The sequence below is a fragment of the Genypterus blacodes genome, unplaced genomic scaffold (assembly GCF_046128005.1).
Source record: "Genypterus blacodes isolate CSIRO-AG114 ecotype Tasmania unplaced genomic scaffold, CSIRO-AGI_Gbla_v1 ptg000293l_1, whole genome shotgun sequence".
Lineage (NCBI taxonomy): Eukaryota > Metazoa > Chordata > Actinopteri > Ophidiiformes > Ophidiidae > Genypterus > Genypterus blacodes.
In genome coordinates, this window is record NW_027467084.1 from 157,976 (window position 1) to 174,794 (window position 16,819).

At 44.1% G+C, this 16,819-nt stretch overlaps 3 protein-coding genes across 7 annotated transcripts; 1 reads left to right on the forward strand and 2 right to left on the reverse strand.

Moving 5' to 3' along the window:
* Window positions 1-373: 373 nt before the first annotated feature.
* On the reverse strand, window positions 374-6,359 carry poldip2 (polymerase (DNA-directed), delta interacting protein 2). Of its 2 annotated transcripts, none has more exons than XM_076137097.1 (11): window positions 5,941-6,359; window positions 4,925-5,000; window positions 4,456-4,553; window positions 4,279-4,378; window positions 3,546-3,621; window positions 3,164-3,271; window positions 2,630-2,766; window positions 2,465-2,491; window positions 1,993-2,118; window positions 1,536-1,615; window positions 374-1,364 (listed from the first exon to the last, which is right to left on the reverse strand). In XM_076137097.1, the coding sequence occupies exons 1-11, from the start codon at window positions 6,120-6,122 to the stop codon at window positions 1,253-1,255; spliced, it is 1,122 nt and encodes a 373-aa protein (XP_075993212.1). In that variant the 5' UTR covers window positions 6,123-6,359; the 3' UTR covers window positions 374-1,252. The 2 variants fall into 2 exon arrangements, with proteins under 2 accessions (XP_075993212.1, XP_075993211.1); XM_076137096.1 differs by having other exon boundaries at window positions 4,925-5,006.
* Window positions 6,360-6,505: 146 nt separating this feature from the next.
* On the forward strand, window positions 6,506-13,510 carry vma12 (vacuolar ATPase assembly factor VMA12). 2 transcript variants are annotated; one of them, XM_076137146.1, is made up of 7 exons: window positions 6,506-6,883; window positions 7,568-7,641; window positions 8,019-8,108; window positions 8,635-8,677; window positions 9,138-9,250; window positions 9,893-10,064; window positions 13,168-13,510. In XM_076137146.1, the coding sequence occupies exons 1-6, from the start codon at window positions 6,703-6,705 to the stop codon at window positions 9,983-9,985; spliced, it is 594 nt and encodes a 197-aa protein (XP_075993261.1). In that variant the 5' UTR covers window positions 6,506-6,702; the 3' UTR covers window positions 9,986-10,064; window positions 13,168-13,510. The 2 variants fall into 2 exon arrangements, with proteins under 2 accessions (XP_075993261.1, XP_075993263.1); XM_076137148.1 differs by lacking the exon at window positions 13,168-13,510 and adding an exon at window positions 10,258-10,493.
* Window positions 13,511-14,079: 569 nt separating this feature from the next.
* On the reverse strand, window positions 14,080-16,529 carry LOC142988094 (uncharacterized). 3 transcript variants are annotated; one of them, XM_076137112.1, is made up of 6 exons: window positions 16,074-16,529; window positions 15,814-15,909; window positions 15,337-15,494; window positions 14,903-15,026; window positions 14,628-14,800; window positions 14,080-14,385 (listed from the first exon to the last, which is right to left on the reverse strand). In XM_076137112.1, exons 1-6 carry the CDS (start codon window positions 16,111-16,113, stop codon window positions 14,317-14,319), a joined length of 660 nt encoding a protein of 219 aa, XP_075993227.1. In that variant the 5' UTR covers window positions 16,114-16,529; the 3' UTR covers window positions 14,080-14,316. The 3 variants fall into 3 exon arrangements, with proteins under 3 accessions (XP_075993227.1, XP_075993229.1, XP_075993228.1); XM_076137113.1 differs by having other exon boundaries at window positions 14,082-14,385; window positions 15,337-15,449; window positions 16,074-16,508; XM_076137114.1 differs by lacking the exon at window positions 15,814-15,909 and having other exon boundaries at window positions 14,081-14,385; window positions 15,337-15,449; window positions 16,074-16,515.
* Window positions 16,530-16,819: the final 290 nt, after the last annotated feature.

A 16,819-nucleotide genomic window follows, 5' to 3' on the forward strand; every position in this document is an offset into this window, starting at 1 on the left:
CGTGTCAAGGGCAGGAGGAGCTTATTTGGCGTGAGAACCTTCTCAAGGTGATCAAACATTCTAAAATCTAAAGCTTAGACGCTCTGTTGCACATTTCCTGGTCAGGGTTAAGTTCTCTCTTTGGAACATGGTCTTCTTGCTTAGCTACCCTTTCCATCTAACAATCTTTTTTCAGTTCACAGCATGTTAGTCCAGCAGCCCGAGCGCCTCAGAAGAGAGCGACCACAGCTCTCTCAGGGTGCTTGATGGTTCTTACATGGTGTACCTGGATTAGTCCACCATGCAGCAGCTTGGAGGGAATTACTAAACCCACATTGTGAGATCATCCGATGAAGCAAGAACAAGAAGCGTTATTCAGCACAGCACACAAGCGTTCTGTTGACTTTAGAATATAGTTTAATATCAACAAGTGAAAGGAAGCATTCTCACCATCATATCAGCTTATTGACATCAAAGTGTGCTCCAACATTACACTTCTGATGAAGGAGTCTCCATAAGTCTCATTGAGATAGAAAGGTTTGACAGAAGTCTGAGTGATGACAAGTGGATTTGAAATAAATCTTTGGTGGCCACAGTGTGAAACCCAATTCTGGTTGATGTTGCTAAAAAGTTGGCGCGCTGAAAGCTTAGGAGGCAAACACAACCATTACAAAACAACTGTCCACATGTGAGGCAGGACATGTCCAACTCATGACGTCTCCTCTCTCCCCAAGACAGTTCTGATGGAGCTGCACAGGCAGGAGCACAGATACGACTGACTGACCAACCTGTGTTTGGATCATGAAGAAAAGGCTACAACTTCCCCTTCTCTTAATCAGACTCATGTTATTCTTATGAAGGATGAGACAACCTAAAAGACGATTCTAGACGACTCCAGGCAAAGCCAGGACAGCCATCAGTATGTTTACATGCACATGGAAGCTTGGACTACTTTGATTAAGGCAATAAATATTTAGTTTTCAAACATGGTGTCTGCACCCTAGCTGAAGGCAAACAGACCTAAATCCTATTATGCAACTGTTAATCAATGTGTTGTGAGGTGTGAATATCTCAGTTGAGGTAAGCCACCTGCATGCATGCATACACACACACACACGCACACTCACCTCATACTGCGATTACACAACATATATCTGGAGAAAACAGATTCACTTCCTCCGTGGATACAGATGACTTCATCACTAGCGTACTTAGAGCATGTAAACATAGTGACTGTCCAAGGCCTTGTCGGTAGAAGACAACTACTCTGGAGTTAGTTGTAGCCTGCAGGGGGCGCTTTGTCATCCTTGTTGCTCTCCAGGGAGAAAGGAGGAATGCGAACATCAAAGTGGGAGCCATCAGTCCTTTCAATGCGAAATGTTCCCCTAAACACAAACACAAAGACAGTAAATGACTCTGGTCTTGGTTCTGTATGAGTGGCAGGCCCAATTAACTATTCTATGACAAGAACAACTAAAAGAATGAGGACTATGAAGACTTTTATAGCATTAAGCAATGGATTATGAACAAGGTATAAAATAACTCAAATAAATTACCACATATGACCACTGGGGGCTTGCAGAGACACATGGCTGCTGTACTGGAAAGCTGGCTGCTCTTTAGACAACACTGGTTCCTGTAAGGACACAAAGACACCAGAGTGAGCAAACGTGTTCATTTGGAGCAGGTCAGCCTGCCTGTCAGAGGGTCTTGTTGTTACTGTTGTGTCTTAACAGAGATCAGAGCACAGCCCGTTGGCTGTCCTGAGGCACGACTCACGCTCAGGCTAAGCTTGAGCGCTTCTGTGTACATCATAACACTGATGACATCACCAACAAGATGTCTCTCAATGTACCGTGTGTGTTTGGACCTTGATCAACCTCTCTAGACTGAACGATCCACTTTCCTCTCAGTCTAACGTAGTATGTGATGAGTATTGTGAGTACTTTAGGTAGTTTATTCATCTATCACAGATATTGATCGGGCGTCTATGTTGGAAAGAATTGTACATACCCGGCCAACGACGCCACGCCCCCGGACCGTCTCCAGCGTTCCAGAGAGGCTGAAGATCCTCCAGTGTCTCTCTCTTAGTTGAACCACTTCGTTGCCCATGTTCTCTAGACGGATGCAGTACCGCCACTGGAGGGAGAGAATGCATTCAAAACACCAGGGGGTAACACAGGATGAGTCTATACTGATGCCTGAGCAGCTGGAGTTAGGACTCTCACACTTCTGTCAGTCAGAGGGGGCGGAGTCAGCAGACTGCCACTGTGTGAACATTCCAGACACATAGTCTGACCTATATTCATCGTATTATTAACAGATAACTCAATACTAAATTCAGCAGTAGCATAGGTAAGAAATCTGGTAACAAACCTAAGTACAAGTTAAAAATCAGGAGATGATGTCACTTTAACTCTCCACTGACTGTACAGAATGTTCCACTATGTCTCCCCACAGATTAAAAATAAAATCAGCCACTTACCCAGTACACATGTGAGTTCTGGGCCTCCTGAACATGAAAGAGATGGAATTAGGGATTCAATGGACAGAAAAGCCCTGAAGGCCACAGCAGCAAAGCTTGTGTGGAACAGACTACAGGAGCTCCTAAATGTATCTGCTATAAGATGAGTGCATGCTGCTCCTTTACCCTCATGCCCATGTAGAAGGGGATGACTGTGACCCGGATGTTCTCTGTGGTCTCCCTGTGGACATCTGATAGCTCCAACCAGGGGTGGTTCTTCTCCTGCCAGGCCTTCAGGGTGTCTCTGGCTATGAACGGTGGGGCTACGGTGCCAGAGAGACAAACACACACAAGAAAACAAACAGGAAATGTTTACTGAATCAGAGGACTGTCATTTGAACATTTACACTATCTTAGGGAATGAACGTTTCTGTCTTGCAGTGGTGAGACCACCACACTGTAACCCTAACTGGATGTGAAGCAGCGTGCAGTGGCTCCTTCTGTCACTGGACTTACGGGATGTGTCTTACATGCATTCAGTCCTTTTCCTCCCATGAATGTGTCCTTGCTGAAGTCACTACATGTACCCCCCTGGACAATGCGAGCAAATACACTGATTTAAAAGGCCAAGGTTCAACACAGATGAATCGCAGAAGTAGAATCAAACCACAGTGTTTAGTTTCAGGTGTGACAGAAGCTGAAGTCTGGAGGCGTGTTTACATTTGGCGTGGTTGGACATGAGGAAGCGCTCAAACAGCTCGTGCTGTATGGGGACCTGCTCTGCAGAGTTATAGGGGAGGATGTCTTCATGGCTCACATAGTCCAGACCTGGACGGGAAGAAAGCGGGAGAAAAACCATTAGAGATAAGATAATGCTAAAATAATGTGGGACAAAAGTTCTCAATTCAATTTTCACCCCCACAAATGAGGCAGCATGCTGTAGACATGAGAATGAGACTCAGTCTGGGAGAGTGGAGTCCTTCACTTTAACATTTCATTACATACAAAGCACACGCTGAGCTTCATGTACCACAACACAACACACAACGTTGTAAATGGAGGAACCGGGTCATCGTTAGACAACATGTATGTGACTGAATACCTGGGATGGCATACAGAGCTCTGCTGTCATCATGGTTGGCCAGAAACGTCACTGCCTCGGTCTGGGACCTCTGAGACTGTCAGGGACGACACAAAGTTAGTGAGACAGTCACACACATACAACCAGGACTCCAATACTACTTTCCATTCAAAAGGAGACTGAACAGGTACTGGCCTCTTATAAGGACCTCTTTCATTATTAGTCTGGTCTTGAATAAGACAGTGACTCTCCTAGGGAGGCTTTGCAGTCTGCCATCTGCTGGACTGTCCCATGCATGACTGTGGCATGTTTGAATGAGGTGGGATTATCTCAGCATGTATGTGCATGTGAGAATACTTATCCACAACAGTAGAGCCTGAAGGAGGAATTCAGCATTATGCCATGGTCTGTGTGTGTGTGTGTGTGTGTGTGTGTGTGTGTGTGTGTGTGTGTGTGTGTGTGTGTGTGTGTGTGTGTGTGTGTGTGTGTGTGTGTGTGTGTGTGTGTGAGTGAGTGAGTGAGTGAGTGAGTGAGTGAGTGAGTGAGTGAGTGAGTGAGTGAGTGTGTTTTAACGTCACTACACCACACAAGCTTCTAACAAACACCTCTGCAATGGAGCTCTGCATTCATGGAGGTTTTGTGTTCCGTTTGTAATGTTGACATCATTTATCACAGTGAAGCCTCTGGACTCCTGGAAGTATATCAGTCAATACAGTCGTGTGGAGAAGGCAAAAGAGTGAAACAAGGTCCTTACTATGTGAGGGCAGTCCCTGGTATCAATCAAGACTTGGTAGTAGGTGTGAGTCTTCCCCTTCACCTCCTTAGAACTGTGGGCTCCTGTTGGCTCAGGTTTGCTGAAAGGAGGAAATGACACGGATCAGACTAAGTCACATGTTCCTACAGGGTGCACTCATCTAGAGATGCACAGTACCTGTCAGACACAGGAGGGGTGATGTCTCTGTCATAGAGTCGGGCGTGCCACGGAAACAAGACAATGCCTCTGTAGCCAAACACACTGTGGAGGAAGAGCTGAGGAGAGAGCCACAAGAGAAACCTCAGGTCTTCAAATGTTATGGATAGATTATAGATAGGGGAAGGAAAGAGTCAGTAGGTGGATATGATTGTTATGTTTATTCGTAGTAATCAGCTGTGGAAAGCTGGATTGTGAATGAATCCATGGTTAAATGAAGTCTGAAGTGATAAACCATGATTTCAACAACACATGTTCAAGTTACTAATGTGTTCTTTTGTTTCACTGTGAGCCTGGTTTACCAATGTGACTGTGAAAACAAAAGCCATAGTTGGTTTAATCAAAGTGTGGGACTGCTGGAAGTCCCAGCTGATGTGGAAATGCAGTTTTCGGTTGAATAACTTCTCTGATAATAAGGAGTGAAGCTTACCTGTCCTGTTTCATATTTGCCATGTTGCTTAACCGCCTCAAACATTCCCACCGTCTCTAAGATCTTCCCTTCTGGTCTGTTCCTGCCAAATAAAGGCAACATTACAAACCCTCTATGATCAACACAGGAAATATTCAACCATGAAGGGACAAAGGTGCACAATACAGTCAATTCCAATCACAGGTTGGAATAAGATGAAATGAATAAATGATGATAATCCTCAACTGAGTGATGACATCACCGGCTTCAAAAGGCCCCAGGAGACAGCAGACGTGTTGTGTGTGTGTGAGACAAACACACTGTTGTACACTTCATATTTCTGGACTGAATAGGTGCAGCAGCAATTTAGTTTATTTAACAGGCATCAGCCCAGCCTGCTAATGGGTCCTTCACCTGAACATAAATATGTTTAGCATACAATCTTTATGTTTTAAAGACGTTGTTGGCATAGAAACGTTTCACACCAGCAGCACATGGGAAAATAATCTGTTTAAATTGAAATCCTAATTCCAGGAGCAATAACTGCAGTTCGACTTTAAGTAAATCATGCAGCCACAAAAAAAACCCGACAGATTAGTTTGAGATGACAAACAGCAGCAGAAGGACAGAAGGACAGATTACAGCCCTGGAATTTATTGTCCTCTCACTCCAGGGATTTCAGCAGCAGGCTCCCTTTGGCTCATTTCTCTGCCTTCTGTCATCATCTCACGAAAAGAATTTCGACTAAGACCCCTACAGTTTCCATTCCATCTTCACTCTTGTTTCTGTCTAAACTCTGTTTTCTGCTCCGGCTGAGACGAAATCAGAGCTCAGTCCATCTTCTGAGCGTAAACAGAGGACAACTAATGGACAGAGGACACCTTTGAGCGTCGTCCTCAACTGTTAAAGAATAAACTTACATATGTATGAATCTCAATCGTGTTGACGGCGTCCATTGTTCCTTAAGTCAAACATGTAAGACAGAACGCAGCTAGTTAGCATGTTAGCATGTAGCGGAGCAGGACGCGCCGTCTTACCGTGAGGACATGCTCCTCTTCTGTTGGACATTGTTGGACAGTCCACATGAGCGACACGGGACCCGAGGAGCACACAGCTCAAACACGCTGCTGATGTCCGTGACGCTCAGTAATCTGTGCGTGTGTTTCTTGTATTTACCGACTGAGCCTAGCAAACCTCTCCGTAACGCACAAGCCGCCATTTTTAATCTGACGCACAGACGAGATTCTCAAGCACCTCTAAGCCTTTACTGACTCTGAGCCACAGGGCCGATATGAATCACACTACACTGCTGCCTTATGTGACTCAGCTGGTTATGGATCGGGCTCACTATTGTTTATGAAAATACGCATGTTTAACAACAGAAACAGTGGTAAATCCGCGCGAGGCTACGTGACCCTTGAACTCCAGGATCATGCGCAGATTTAGAGCATTTCTCACATTCCTGCACTTTGGGTGGAAGGTGACGCGTTATTTTGCGTTGTTCCTTATTGGCTCCTGTTGAATACGGGTGGGAAACAAACGACGCTACCCCACATTTCGCGCATACATATCAGGTGGACCGAGAATGCGACGTTTTGATTGGACGGTCAAGTTACGTCGTTGTATCACAAGATGCACAACATGGCCGCTTACTGTCATTTCCACATCTAGCAATGTTCATCGTGACATGTTACTAAACTCCGTTAATATCGTTAAAGGGGAGGAATTATTAGTGTGTTTGCGCCATTTCATCACAGACGGGTTTCTTTTCTCTCAGTTTAACTCTCGTAGTTGGAGTCATGGTGTCGTCATTTACTGGTTTGGAGCCATTTCAAAATCGATTTAAAAAGATGTTTGAGTGCAGAGAACCGCCGCTGCCTCAAGGACTAAGAGAAGAACTGCAGGCTCTGGACAAACCAGAGCCGATAATCCTGCCTTTCAATTCTGCCCGAAAAATCCAGAAATATCTTCAGGACGCAGGTAATAAATAATATTATTAAACCGTGTTCATGTTTGTGTGCGAGCTGATGGCTGAGGATGAGCAGAGTGGCTGTGGCTGACACCAACACACACAAGATCAGACTATTTTGATGGAGAAAAAGTCTCTGTGAAGCACCAAAATAACAATAAATGGTTGAATCTGTAGTTGATGATGCATCCTTTCACACTGTTCGACGTGAACACTGCTCTCTATCGTCTGTCTGTTGTTGTTGTTGCAGAAGGAAATTGTGGGAGTAGAAAGAGAGCTGAGGAGGAAAGTGACATATTACAGTATTGAACAAGATCGATTCCTGAACCAATTTGGACCTCAGCACATTACATTACATTACATTACAGTCATTTAGCAGACAGTTTTATCTAAAGCAACTTCCAATAAGTGCGTTCAACATAGGTAGATAAAAGAACTTCAGGTCACAAGAAATCGTAAGTGCATTTCCTTCCAAAACCAACAGCTAAGAGCACCTGAAGCTTCACTCACATCTCTCTCAATCTCACGTGTTTGATCAAATGCTGTATATTTGATCAAACAGAACAGAACCACTCTGGATCTGGATCTAGATCTAGATCTGGATCTGACATGCAGGCCATGTTCTAATGTCCAGGTCCATTCTGGTGTAATGTCCTTGTAGCATGTAAAACAGTGTGAGGGCCTTTTGTTGTCAGGTCATCCTTTCTACCTCCATGAGCTGTTAGAGGCCGGCTCCCTGCACCTGCCCTCAGCTGTGACGCCTCCCAGAGTGAGTACAAACAAACACACACACACACACACACACACACACACACACACACACACACACCCACACACACACACGGAGATGCCGAAATAGAGATTAGAATACACTACTCACAATGTGTCACGCTTTCCAAGAAAACTCATTGTTTTGTTCATCAAATGAGTTGGAAGATGAATAAAGTCACATTATGCAGGTTTGAAAAGAAGATTTCTGCCTGAAATAACAATAAGCTGACCTTCCACTGCTACATTAGGATATTGTTTCTAACTACTTCCTGCTATTCTTCCCATAAATCAGCATTATCCTGGAGATCATTTCAATCATCAACACCTGAGGTGGACATGCTGAGACTCACTCGCAGTGTTTCCCTTTGACTTTAGAACCCTGAGCTGGTTGCACGCCTGGAGAGGATCAAAGCCAAACTAGCCAATGAGGAATACAACAGGATCACACGTAATGTCAACACGCAGGTGAATGTTCTAATGCGTAAGGAACAAATGCTACCAGACGACATGACAGAGTGAAAAGGAAACCAAAGGCTCATAAAGCAAACGAGACCAAAAACAATAAGCAAGCAGCTCCAACTGAGTGAGTGAGAGGCTCATATATAAGGGTTCTGTTCTCATCTGGAAGTGAGAGAAAGACTACATTTAATACCATGACCCATAAGTCCTCCAATTGTCTCCACATCTAAGTTGTGTGTTTGTATTTTAGAAATGATGCAGTAAAGATCTCTATTGCCATCTTTTCCATAAACATCACCTGGTGTGGAAGTGAGAAAGTCTCTCTTTAGGAGTGACTAACCCTGACCCTGACCCTGACCCTAGCCGTGTCACCACGTCCCCCTGACAGTGTTCATATCATTCCCTGTAACTGGCACACAGGCTCATTGGGCTCCATCCCTTTGCTACACGTATATTGAATGAATTTCAGGTTTGAGGCCTGAAGCAAGTTTAAACTTTGCTATAAATATGTTTATGTTTCTTTGCTTTCAAGGAAATCAACCGAAACGGAACATTAGCAGATTTTGGAAGGCAAGGTCAGTCTGAGTCATCAGTCATGAACACACTCATGTCTGACAGAGGTCACGTTTGATAAAGACGTCAAACCAGAATCTGTAGAAGTGCACCATTCATTTCTGAGTTTACATGTTACATCATCATCATGACATCATCATCATGACAACTCCACTACAATGTGAGTCTGCCAATGACAAAGATGCAGGGGGGAGGGAGGCATGGATGGATAGAGGGATGGATGGATAGAGGGATGGAGGGATAGAGGGATGAGGGATGGAGGGATAGAGGGATGGAGGGATAGAGGGATAGAGGGATGGAGGGAGTTAGCAGAGCCCTATTACACATTTACATGCCTTAATAATTCCATTTCCAGTCACACAATCTGGGCTGGTTGCTCTTTGTCAGCGTACTTTAATTGAATAACATTCAGAACAGTTTTTCGGTTTGAAACAACTTGCTGATATTGCTGTGTGTCTGCAGCTCGATCAGTCAAAGCACTGGTGGTCACCGTACTGAACTTCCTGGTGACGGTGGTTGCTGCCTTTGCTTGTTCCTACATGGGCAGCCAGTATCTCTTCACTGAGGCCCCGGCGGTAAGATCACTCATCGTCTCTTACAAGAAGTCTGTGTTTATGATCTTAACTCGTTTTGATTAAGCCACAGATGGGAGAAAAGAAGTTAAACATCCTATAATCCAAAACAACAACAACATGTATGATTATAAAGCTTTCTGTTTGGATCGGCAGGTTGTTCATGTGATTTTCTAAACTCAGCTTTATGACACTTACAGTCACACCATGAGCTCCATTCTGGGTTCAATCGGCTTAACAACAGCAGCAACTTTGACTGGTTGTGTAAATTCCACACATGAGCTGATTTTTGTAGTTTCACCCACTGAGAACATCTGGAATCCCCTTTTATGAATAAGGACCTGTATCACTATCATCTCTCCCCTGCCTGCTACAGAAGCATGGCTCTGGGAATGAGCCTGGTGAAGTGACTGAAGACTTTGTGTGTCACAGTGCTGTCATAGCATGTTGTGGCCCTTCTCTGCCTGTGTGCTTTATGTTTTGTTCTTTGCCTGAACTTTACCCAGCAGTGTCTGTTATAAATCATCCACTTTACAAAGAGACTAAGTGTGTATAAGATCATCAGTCAGTGTGCCTGCTCCCCAATGAGACCTGAACCTTATCTGCGTGTGTGTTTACATGCTTTATCTTTGTCTTGTTTTCCAGCGGATCATCTCTGCTGTGATCGGTGCGTCTGTGGTTGGACTGGCTGAGCTTTATGTGTTGGTCCGGACCATGGAAGGAGACGTATGGGAGTGATGGAACGCACCCCATCACAGTGGAAACATCCAGGGAAACCTTCTGCATTCTTCTCAATAATACATCCATCATTTAAAAGGTGCTCCTAATGGGAAAACCTTTGTGTTATGTGTCAGATCATCCTGCTGTGTTTAAAGAAGAGGCCTCTGCTGATCTATTTATTTTAAAATCTGTGTAATGGTGATTTATGTTTTTTATCTTCCCATACTGTGGGTCAGAGGTGTGTGTGTGTGTGTGTGTGTGTTTGCTCACAGCAGCTCTACACAAAGCAGCAAACACAGCAGCTCTACACAGAGCGAGCAGCCTGAAGTCACTGAAGGTCCAAAACAAGACAACCCTTGTGTGTGTGTGTGTCCCAGTGAGGAGAGCAGATCCTCTGTGCTCCTCTGATCCGTCCTGATTAAATCCTTCTGATTGAATATTTGAAGTGTGTTCATCCATCCGTGTAAATAAGCACGGATAAAGTCACATTCAGTGGAAAGATTAAAAGATCAAGCTACATCTGGAATTCAAAACTGTATTTCTAAGATATGATTTGACACGCAGATTAAGGATTTATTGACAGATTACTTGGTATCCAAGGTGATTATGGGATGTAGAGATGAACCGTGACGTTCTGTCACATGAGACCTCTCAGCTTCAATCAGCCAGAATCAACTCACACACTCTCTCATTGCCTTCATTTATCTTTCTTCTTCCTCCTCCTAATTCCTCTCCCAATGTCAGGAGGAATATCTTTGTACTTAAAGAGAAAATGATTTTGTAATATTCTCTGTAATCCACTGATTCTACTGTGGAACACGGCAAAGCTCTTTGATGTCTTTGTGCTACTTTTCCCTCTTTGGATTGATTTCCATCAATGGTCGACTGAAATGAATCCATTTATTTGCTCAGACATAAAATAAGTGAGGAGTACACAGAAGAAAACAAGAGCGGGAACAAGAGAAACCAAGTCAAGGACCAATCACAACACACAAGGCAGCTGTTTACCCTCGGCTGATTTAAGAACATTACTAGATTCCAAAGTCACGTTTTAATTTACCAACCGAGTGTTGGACTTTGTTGTGAAGGAACGTGGCCCTCAACCATTATGCAAGTATGAAAGAAAGAGTTCAGAGTTCATTCTTATCACAAACGGGGCAGAGATCAGAATTCTAAAAGGTTTGTAACCATGGCAGCGTTGTTGATGAGGTCTGAGATGTAGCCCATGGAGGTCTGTGGTCTCATCTGGGGCTGGTAATGCTGTGCTGGTCCCTGTCCATCGAAGTACACTGGCTGAGGGTGGGGAGGAACTCCGCGGTCTACAGATGGAGGGCCTCTTCCAGCGCCGGCCTGGTGAACCCCAGATGGACACAGGCTCTGGGGCATGAAGTTCCTCAAGGCTTGGGGCAAGTTGAAGTCCTGGCAGGAGGTGGGGAGGTCCGAGTAGCTGTGGTGGTGCGGAAACAAAGCAGGAAGATAACCGGGCGGAGATCCAGGAGGAGGTCCCATCTGAACCTGCTTGTGCTCCCCTTTGCAGAAATGAGACTCTGAGAGCTTTTGGCAGTCGGGTGTAGGTTGATGATGGAAAGATGAGGGAGATGAAGACACAGGGTTGCTGTAGATTTGTAGCCAGTTGGAGTAAATTTGAGAAACACCCTCCTGGTTCTGCTCAGGCCTGAAGATGTCTGCTGTGGAGGTTTGCTTGTGGAAAGAGGAAGTTCCAGGCTCAGATGTTTCACCAGCACCTGCTGCTCTGAGGACAATCTTTGATTTGGAAAGTCTCCCAGGCTTGACACTTCTGGCTCTTCTGTTCTGGAACCACACCTGTGGACAATAGAACAGCTTGATGTCATGAATAATTAAATAAGTAATGAGATATTGAATCATTAAATCAATGTATGAATACTTAATCAGCACTAAGCCTTTTGTTTATTCTGCTGGTGTAAATCCTCTTCTAAACTCTTCTAAATCTCCTCTCAGCTAAATCTGTAATTCATCTGTGTGACTGTAGAACCCACGGCTTCATGTCCATTCACCCATTAATCTTTTGCAATAACTTCATCACATTTATGTTCAAGCTTAACAGTGTATTCAAGTTTCAAAGGAATTGCTCCTTTATAGTGACACAATAATGAGACATCACACTAAACTACCACAGATCCCTTTGGACCTTCAAGCAGGAAAGTTAAGGTTAAGGTCTGTTATGATATGGCAAAAACTGTTTTTGAGGTACAAACATTTAAAAAGCCAGAATCTATGAACTACGACCGAACCTGAACCATCGGTTTCTGCCTCTTTAGCTTTTAAAGCAACAATTGGATATCTGTTATTATCTGGCACGTGTGTGTATGTGTGTGTGTGGGACATGATGTCACATTTGTTATTGTCATCATTGACACACACTACTTTGAGAATGTCACAGCACATCGCGTGTAAGGGAAGGGATGGTGTCTATTTAAGGGGGGGCAGGGCTGGCTGGGGTCAGGGGTAAAAGGGGGTGAAACATCAGGCGCCGTACAGCCTGCCCCTGACCTCCGACCTGCAGACTGACCTGGATCTTGCTCTCGGGCAGGTGAATGTGAGCAGCTAGGCTCTCCCTCATGGTGATGTCAGGATAAGGAGTCCCAGCAAAGGCCTGCTCCAGTTCTGTGAGCTGGGCTCGACTGAAGATGGTCCTCTTCCTCTTCCTCTGACCTGCAGCTCTCTCCGCCTGACATCCGTCCATAACATCTTCAAACAAAAGGAACATTTTTTTAAATGAATTGAAATGTTAATGAATGTATGAATAAAACAACAATAAAGATAGACAGTATAAAAGCATATTTGAGTTCACAGATGAATTAAAATTTGTCAAAACAACGTTGCACAGAATTTAGCTCAGATTTTCTGCTTTGTTTTGTCAGTTATTTGTGTTGTTTGTTTAGTTTGGCTCATATTGTCATAAACACAGCTGGCTGTTAAAAAAAAAAATCAAGATTTTGATGCTTACATCTGCTAACATCTGGGGATTGTTGGGAGAGCTTTAGATGCCAGAGAACGCATTATAAAATGTAAATTAATAATCAATGTTTATTGATATTGTGTATTTTTAAAATGGGTTACAGGAAGTAAGGATGTCAAAGTCTAAATAAATCTGTACATGAATATAAATCAAACAGATCCTGAATTTTTATAAATAAGCTTTAACTTCACCTTTCCAGGGGCTCAGTTGACCAAATGACGCCTCGCTTTGTCTCCGGTGGTTCTGATTGAGAGCAGAGACGTCGGTGTCCATGCAGAACGCCATCTGACCTCCACAGCCACGATCACAGACACTGACTGCCACACCACCAACACCACCAACTCCACCAACACCTCCTCTGCTGACGAGCTGCTGCACCGCCTCCATCACCAAATCCACTGAGACAAATCTGATCTGCGTGGAAGAATACAGATTTAATCCCGACACACTTATTTCATAATAACGCAATGAAGTCTGGAGCATTTGAAGCCTATTTGGAAATACATTTCATAATAATAATGACTGATTGTTTGTGATGTTTCCTGCCTTGTACAACGACAACAATAATAAAAAACAAAGCCTGAGTTTTAAGCAGTCTACAGTTTGATGTGTGTGTGGGGCATAACAGATGGTTTCATACACAAAATGACCTTTATGCATTCAGTCATTAGTAGGAACACTGACATAACAACAGCACAAAGCATTTAACTAACCAAAGGCAAACATTCATGTTTATTTCCTGGGTAACAAGAACATCTTTTTCTGAAAAGAAAAGAAACAGAAATGATAAATGTAGAAACATACAGAGCGTTTCTGTGGCATCAAAGTGTTTCGCTGTGGTCAAGTCACATTTGGAGATAGCAGGAAGTGACTACGCCAGATTTTCAGAATAAGCTGTTAACACAGACTCCAAACGTGTTTGAGGTCAAGAGGTCAACTCTCCTCTTCTTCAGTAGTTATTCCATATACAATCAGTTCTCTTGACAAATGTTTATTATTCATCTCATTTCCAAGTAATGACACTAAATGTCATATTGGCAGTACCTAGAGGACTGTTGGGTCTTGGTGGAGGTATGGGCTACATCTGCATACAGAATGAATTGAAATGAAGCTTTAACAAAATAATATAGCTTTATTAGAGCACAGCATATTTACATGAAGGTACAGGTCGGCATGTTTGGATACATTTGACTCTCTTTCTACAAACTTTGAACTTTGAACTCGGTCTTTGAATGTTGCATGCAAAATGACTTAAATAAATCTTATCTTTATATTTCAAATAAGCCAAAGAAACATTCATGTAGTGGAATTTGAGGAGATACAACAGAGAGTCATGGCCTCATGGCTTTCACTGCTTCTTCTCTTCCAACTCATCCTCTTGGGTGAGGTATTTAATGTGTACCCATATGCACCACACCTGGAGAGAGAGAGAGAGAGAGAGAGAGAGAGAGAGAGAGAGAGAGAGAGAGAGAGAGAGAGAGAGAGAGAGAGAGAGAGAGAGAGAGAGAGAGAGAGAGAGAGAGATGTCACATGCGTCATTAGAAGGTTGATCCATGTGTCTCCATGCTCCTGGAGCTCATTCATCTGTCTGAAACTACATTTGCTTTACTTCTGCCTATGATGTGAACGTATCTACAGAGGGTAACATGAAGCTCCTACCTCCACTGAGAGAGCCAGCAGTCGGCCGGCCGCCAGCACCAGAGTCCCCAGAGCCACCACGTATGGTGGCAGGTAGCAGCAGTGGGACAGTAAACCCTGTTGGTACCCGTAGAGCCACAGAGGGAGGCAGTGCAACCCACTCACCACCCACAGGCCCAGAGGTGTCCGGAACCCTGACAGCATCAGACAAAGCGCCAGATTAGAGATCTAAAGAACCTGGACAGAACCTGGACAGAAGGAAATCATCTGTTTACACACACTGGCCTACTTCTTACCATTTGCCATGATGGCCTGTATGAATGGTGGGCTGGTGCTGAAGCTGCTCTTCCACTGGCCTCCTCTAGTACTGTGGTTACACACAAACACACACCACTCCACTGTAGACACCAACCACCCCCACTGCAATGCATCACATCAAACTGTCAACACACTCAGGGGCAACAAGTGCAACAGCAGGGGAACTGAGAGTGAAACACATGAATCCAATGAAGCTTTCACAGCAGCTCAGTGTTTATCTGATGACCATAGAAGATACGATAAGATAAGATAAGATAAGATAAGATAAGATAAGATAAGATAAGATAAGCATCAGTTATTATTTTGGAGTGATCCTGTTGGAAGTATGTATGTTATGACCATGGAACAATAAAAACAAATCTCTCTGCTCTGTGTGTGTGTGTGTGTGTGTGTGTGTGTGTGTGTGTGTGACCTCAGACAGCAGGCTCCACAACATGCTCCTGCTCAGGTTGTCCACCACCACGTCCAGCCAGGCCCCAAACCTGGAGCTCTGATTGAGCCTCCTGGCCAGCCAGCCGTCCACTCCTGCACGGAGCACAAAGGGTATTAACCCTTTGTAAGTGAGTGTGCCTTTAATTTGTCACATAAAAAGCTGTAGAGTAGAAAATAATGTACAGAGCCTGAAGTCAAGACACAAAGTCGAGTTCAGGTCTTTTTACGTCGATGTGACGTCGATTCTTAAGTCAACAAACTTGTAACTCAACATGAGACTCAAAGCTCCTCTGGTTTAGAAGAGCAATTTTCAAAAACAAGACAAATCGAATTCTAGTTTAGATTCTCTGCAGGGTCGTCAGCCTGCCACTAGGGGGATCCATGACACACATCCCACAGTTTATCAGTTTAAAGTGACAGAAGCTCCAAAGTTCCAGAGCTCCTAAGCTCCATTTACCATCAAGAGCAATGGAGACCGAGTAGAGAGAGAAGAAGAGTCTTGGTGTCCCACAGGCGGAACATGCAGCGACCACGAGGCCTAACCTGATGTAACCTGGAAGACACACACGCACACGCACACACACGCACAGTTCAACGTGAGTCGCGGATCGTATTCAATCCTTTCGTCTCATATCAGGGAAACTATGGAGTCAAACCCAAACACGCAGCAGTTCGAGTGTTGATCTGTGAGAGAAGAGGGATCAGCACATTTCTCACCGATGAGGTTCGGCCAGTACAGCAGAACTTTAAGTCCCATTTCCAGTCATCAGCTGCTTCATAACCTCATAACAAATATGACGCAACCTGTCGACCAGCTCTCGGTACCGATACAGAGCCGATGGTGGGTCTCTGGTCGTTGATCTGGTCGTGGGTCTGGTCTGTGAGGTTCTGTCGCTGACAGGTGTACTAACTCGAGTTTCACCTCCGGGGTTCAGCGCGCAGTAATACCGGGATCCACTGCGCCGCCATGCGGCTCCGCCTCTGTAGACTGCAGCTGTAGTTTGAGTTTTGTCTCAGTTTGATGGCTTTGCCTTGCATTGCTTTGATAAAAATCCAGTATTTGGACGCGCTGAGTGGCTCAAACAGGAAGTGAGTGTCAGCTCGTTGCTCTGCTCATCATGATAGTTTGACGGACTGACTGACAACAATGCTCAGACGTACAACAGGTATACGCTATTGTATATAGTGTGTATATTGTATATTTTGTATACTGTTTATTTTGTGCATATTGTGTATATAGTATATTGTGTGTATTTATCTTGTATTTCTTCTTCTGTACCTTTGCTATTGTGGCGACTGAATATCTCATCCGTGAGATAAATAAACGTAACAACCTAATAAACCAGTCAAAGTCTTACGTACTGATTAACTAGCTAACATTAACCTGGTACATTTTTACAGGAATATGTCTTACAGCCTCTGTAACGAGAGCGGCGCATATTTAGCCCCATTAGGCTGTTGTC